General features: G+C 41.3%; 1 protein-coding gene across 1 annotated transcript; it reads right to left on the reverse strand.

Moving 5' to 3' along the window:
* Nucleotides 1-1,045: 1,045 nt before the first annotated feature.
* LOC121406026 (lengsin-like) lies at nucleotides 1,046-3,650 on the reverse strand. The gene is made up of 2 exons (XM_041597033.1): nucleotides 3,362-3,650; nucleotides 1,046-2,139 (listed from the first exon to the last, which is right to left on the reverse strand). The coding sequence occupies exons 1-2, from the start codon at nucleotides 3,648-3,650 to the stop codon at nucleotides 1,118-1,120; spliced, it is 1,311 nt and encodes a 436-aa protein (XP_041452967.1). The 3' UTR covers nucleotides 1,046-1,117.
* Between the last annotated feature and the right edge of the window lie 1,381 nt (nucleotides 3,651-5,031).

Consider the following 5,031-nt stretch of genomic DNA (forward strand, 5'->3'; position numbering starts at 1 on the left):
TGTTTGCTGACAAAATAGAGAATTGAACTACACCCGCCGAATACAAAAATAGCAAGTAGAATTTAGATGATCTTCCGGGAATGAAATGAATTTAATGGTCCATTACCCTTATAGGGAGTTTTCCCCCGCGACGTATTCAAGGACATGATAAAACAAATATTGAGAACGTCCTTTAAATGACAATGGACATGTCTTTGCCGAAAATTGGTAAACCGGAATAGCAGTTTTAGAGCTTACAAAAAGTTGCAAATATGTCGTTTGTCCAGAGTAAAGACTAAACAGCTTTTTTTGATTCACCGATTGAGGACGAATAATTATTGGTTGTTCTTTTTCATGAAGGGCATCAGGCAATACATTTTATCTGTTCTTGAATCCTCCGTATGTCGCTTTTCGAAAACTATGTGTTGATTTTCTGCCATAGGTTGACCCAGTTTTAATGACACCCTGATTTTTACCAATATATAGACTTGAAATGGAGATCGAGCATTAATCATATTAATGGGGAACCACCAGCTTTGCGTGTCCAGTCGATAGACTTGATGCAAGTGAGAAAGAAATTTGAGCCTCATGCATTTGGCTTTGGGAAATATTTCATTCTGTGTTGTGGCTCTTTCTTCTCTTGTGCTTAGTGTTCTAAAGGTAGACACCATACTGGCGTACATGGGCATTTGAAATGTACCCATAATTAAGAATTCCCTTTATACCCTAAACTAATCCACCTATAATGCTTTGATATGGGCCTATAAACCTTTTAAATGTCAGTATAGGCCTACATTATCAAAACCTATCCTTTTCCCACTGATTTTGGCAATGTCGATACCGTTTTTCTATGCTAATTATTTCTGCGTGTATCGCTCTACCGCGGCGCACTGTTGTAATATTTCAAAAAAGGCAACAATCTAGGGGTGATCGGAAAGTGAAGTTCAATTTATGATAAGATTCTTTTTTAATTATCAATTGGTATTGATATTGCTTTATTCAATTAAAATTATCTTGTTTATGAATGAACATAAATACAATACTTGTTAAGGGTAGGGTTTACAATACAATACAATACAATGAACACATGCCGATTTTCAATTCACAGGTATTCAAAAAAGAAGTTAAAAGCCCAATCTCAGTCGCCTTTAGCTTCAGCCTCCCTCGCCTGCCTTGCTTCGCACATTTTCACCGCGGTGAAGCATTTGATGAAGTCTTTACCAAGAGCATCACAGATTGTGTCATCGTTGGTCAAAGCGGCGAGGGCGTCCTCCATGTTTGTAGGTAGGAACACTGTCTTTGGAGGAATGTCGGCTTCTTCATAGGCATTACCAGTGACATGTGGTGGAAGTTTGAGCTTGTTGACAATGCCATCCACACCAGCTGCAACTGTTGCAGCCAGGGATAGGTATGGGTTGCATCCTGCTGCCCCAGCGCGATGTTCAATGTAAGTTCCTTCTGGACCGTTGATTTTTACACGGAGATCACACGTACGGTTGTCGAAGCCCCAGGTAGCGTTGACTGGAGCAAATGTATGTGGTACGACCCTGGAGAGACAGTTGACGGTTGGAGCCATAAGAACTTCGATTGCTGGAGCATGAGCCAAGATTCCTGCGATCCAGTATTGACCTGTTTCAGAAAGAGATAATGGATCGTGTGCATCGTAAAGGAGAGGTACCTTCTCGCCGATGTCCCAGAGAGAATGATTAAAATGACTGGATGAACCAGATTTGTTGGGATAAGGCTTTGTCATGAAAGATGCCATGTAGCCATTTAAGATGGCAATTTCTTTGATAGCCGTTTTGTAGGTGTGGGCGGTATCAGCAGCACGTATTCCAAAGGCAGGTTTGTAGGAGATCTCGAGTTGACCCGGTCCGTACTCATTTTCTACATGCTCAAGATCTACACCAACCTTGGGAAGATACTCCATGAACTTGACAAGAAGGTCATGGTATGGAGTATCGCGAATAGCAGAATGCACGTTTTTATCATCGTTTAGCGGTTTCTTCGTTTTCTTATCCACCACGTAGAATTCATGTTCGTGGGCCGAGAGGAGAGATATACCAAGTTTTCTCAGTTTCTCCAGCTGCCTGCGAGCTACAACTCTTGGATGCCCTCCTACTTCGGACCCTTTCCAGGTTGGTTCGATCAGGATTCGACCTGTGTTTCAGAACAATAATGAAAAATATCACATCAGCATTGCATTCATATTCAAAAGATGTTGTTTCTATATCAACTTATTAGGCTCCAATGAAAAATATAAATCGAAAAAGAATGAAAATATACGGTATTGACTTGAGCATTCAATCGACCATTTTTACGTGATTTACTACCGCTGGTGCCGCCCTCACTCTCTGGGGGGGGGCACTCAGTATATAATGCATAGTGGGTATGTGCCGCGGAGGGGACCCCCATTTTTACACCCAAATTTCCGTTTCAAGGCATAGCATTTTTGTCTTATTAAGAAAAAAAAACAAAGAGAGCCGCTCCAAGGCATAGCATTTTGTTCTTATCGAGAAAAAAGAAGAAAGAAATCCGCTCCAAAGCTTCGCATATTTTTCGTTACGCCGTTCCGGTCGCATTGTTCTGCTGCAATTTTGGTGAAAAGCGGCCGCAGAGCGCTGTCCGACCATCGTCTCTGCGCGAGCGCACCCGACGGAGGCCCCGCTAGCTGCATCATGCACGGATGCCCGTTCCATAGGGATGCATACGCACGTATTTACACGCTGGCGATCCGTTCCAAGGACCCCCGTTTTCACAAAATTGTAGTTCCGAAGCCCGTTCCGAGGACCCTCCTTTTTACAATTAGCCCGCTCCAAGGCCCCCGTTTTTGTCTCTCCCGCGGCACACCCCCACCACTTTTTTGGTCGAGTGCCCCCCCCCCGGGCCTCACTCATTCACGAACCTAGATATTATATTTCCATTTCTTGCGATACGAAGCTTGTTTTGTTCGCAACCTTCCGGATTTGAAATTACTTGCCCGAATCTTGACATTAGTCAGATAAAATAGAAGCGCCTACATACCAAGATTAATTTTATTTCAAGAATCAAGAAATTTACCTTTGTCATTTTTATCCTTATACATCAAAAAAACGTACAAATCAAATTATTGAAATCATCTTTATAAGAATTATCAAAAATGTACAATAATGTATATACAAAATAAACAAAAGGGGTCCCTGGATAATTCCTTGTGGAATACCGGGAAATACAGGACATTTTTGGCCTACGTTATTCGTCTAGGCAATACTAAAAGACATATTGCACGATATGCCGAAATTGGACAAATTCCTCATTTATAGGCTTATGTACAATTCTTGCTGTGCAATATCGTGATGCATTGCACGGTCAAATAATAAAATTATGCTCTTCAAAATATTACCTGTGCGTTCCAACCATGGAAGAACCTGGAAGGTTTCAAATATAGGAAACATGACAGCATCACCATAACCTATTTCTTCTGCATATCCAGTATCTGATACGGGTTCATTTATCTGGACATCAACGGATAGATGAGTGAGAGAGAAATTGAGTCCCTTGGTTGCTTTTTCCTTAAAGTGTTTAGCCAGAACAAGCTTGGACCTTGCGATGCCATTGGTGTCCGTCTGCTCGAAGCGGATCGCCAAGAGGTTTGCCTCTTTGATAATGGCAAGGATTTTTTCCAGATCCATTCCTGGTGCAGGGGATGATTCATCCATGTTAAAATGCAAGAATGGGAAGAATGACAGTCGATGGATGTACAATGATCGAGGGGCCGTTGTCTACGAAATCATGGTTTGCGCGCGCGACGACGCTGTACCGTCGCGATTACCAGACGGAATTGTTGTTCGACATAGGGGCGTCGAATTGATGTTCGAAATAAGGGTTATGAATTGATGTTGAGCCTAAGGGCGGGGGCGCTGAATTTGTTTTACATAGCGTCGCCCAAATTATTGATGTTCGATATAGAGGCCGCGCCGAATGGAAGTTTATTCTAGTGGGGCGCAGAATTTATGTTCGACATAGGGGCGCCAATTTGATGTTTGCCCTGGGGCGCCAAATTCATGTTTCACATGGGGGGAGGGCTTATAGTTAGATGCCCATCCTGTTCATGATTACTAAAAGTGCCTAGAAAGTCCAAATTTTAGAGCAGAATATCACAAATTTTCATCTCGCGCTCACATCAATTTTATAGGTGACGATCCAGTTCATGGTCACAAAATGTGCTAAGAATGACAAGTTTTCGGTCGGAATATAAAAAAATTCAGCTCGCGCTCGCATCTATTGATTAGTACATGGCCATCCTGTTCATGATTACCAAAAGTGCTTTGAATGTCCAAGTAAGGTGAGAATATAATTTTTTCAGCCTTCGCTACGCTTAGAATGTCCAGTTTGGGTTCAGAAATTAAAAAAATTGTCAGCTCGCGCTTCGCGCTCGCATAAGATGCTGAGATATACATGAGGTTGCGATCGTGTTCATGGTTAGATAAAGTGCATAGAATGTCCAACTTTGGCTCGGAATATCAAAAATTTTAAGTTCGCGTTCGCATAAAACTATTTGTTAGATACACATCCTGTTCATGACTACCATTAGTGCTAAGAATGTCAAAATTTTAGGTCAGAATATCAAAAATTTTCAGCTCGCGCTTTGCGCTCGCATCAATTATTTAGATAGATACCCATCCTATTGTTGATTACCAAAAGTATAGATTTTCCAAAGTTTTAGGTCAGAATATCAACATTTTTCAGCTCGCATTTCGCGCTCGCATCAATATTGTTTAAATATATGTATACCCATGATGTTCACGGTTGCAAAACGTGCTTACAATGTCCTATCGGGAAAAAATATAAATAAAAATACCCCCCCCCATAGTGGCGAAAGCTGGATCCGCCCCTGGTAAAGAAATTTCAGCTCCCTCACACATAATTTTAGTAGAGCCTACCACTCTGAAGAAAAGTTAAATTAAATTGTAACCCCAAAGTTCCAAAAATTCTGCTTTTTGGTAGCAATTATTTTATTTAAAAAAGTAGTATTACAACATATACATTTTTTTTCATTCTTGGATTGCCTGT

The sequence above is a fragment of the Lytechinus variegatus genome, chromosome 1 (genome assembly GCF_018143015.1).
Source record: "Lytechinus variegatus isolate NC3 chromosome 1, Lvar_3.0, whole genome shotgun sequence".
Classification (NCBI taxonomy): Eukaryota; Metazoa; Echinodermata; class Echinoidea; order Temnopleuroida; family Toxopneustidae; genus Lytechinus; species Lytechinus variegatus.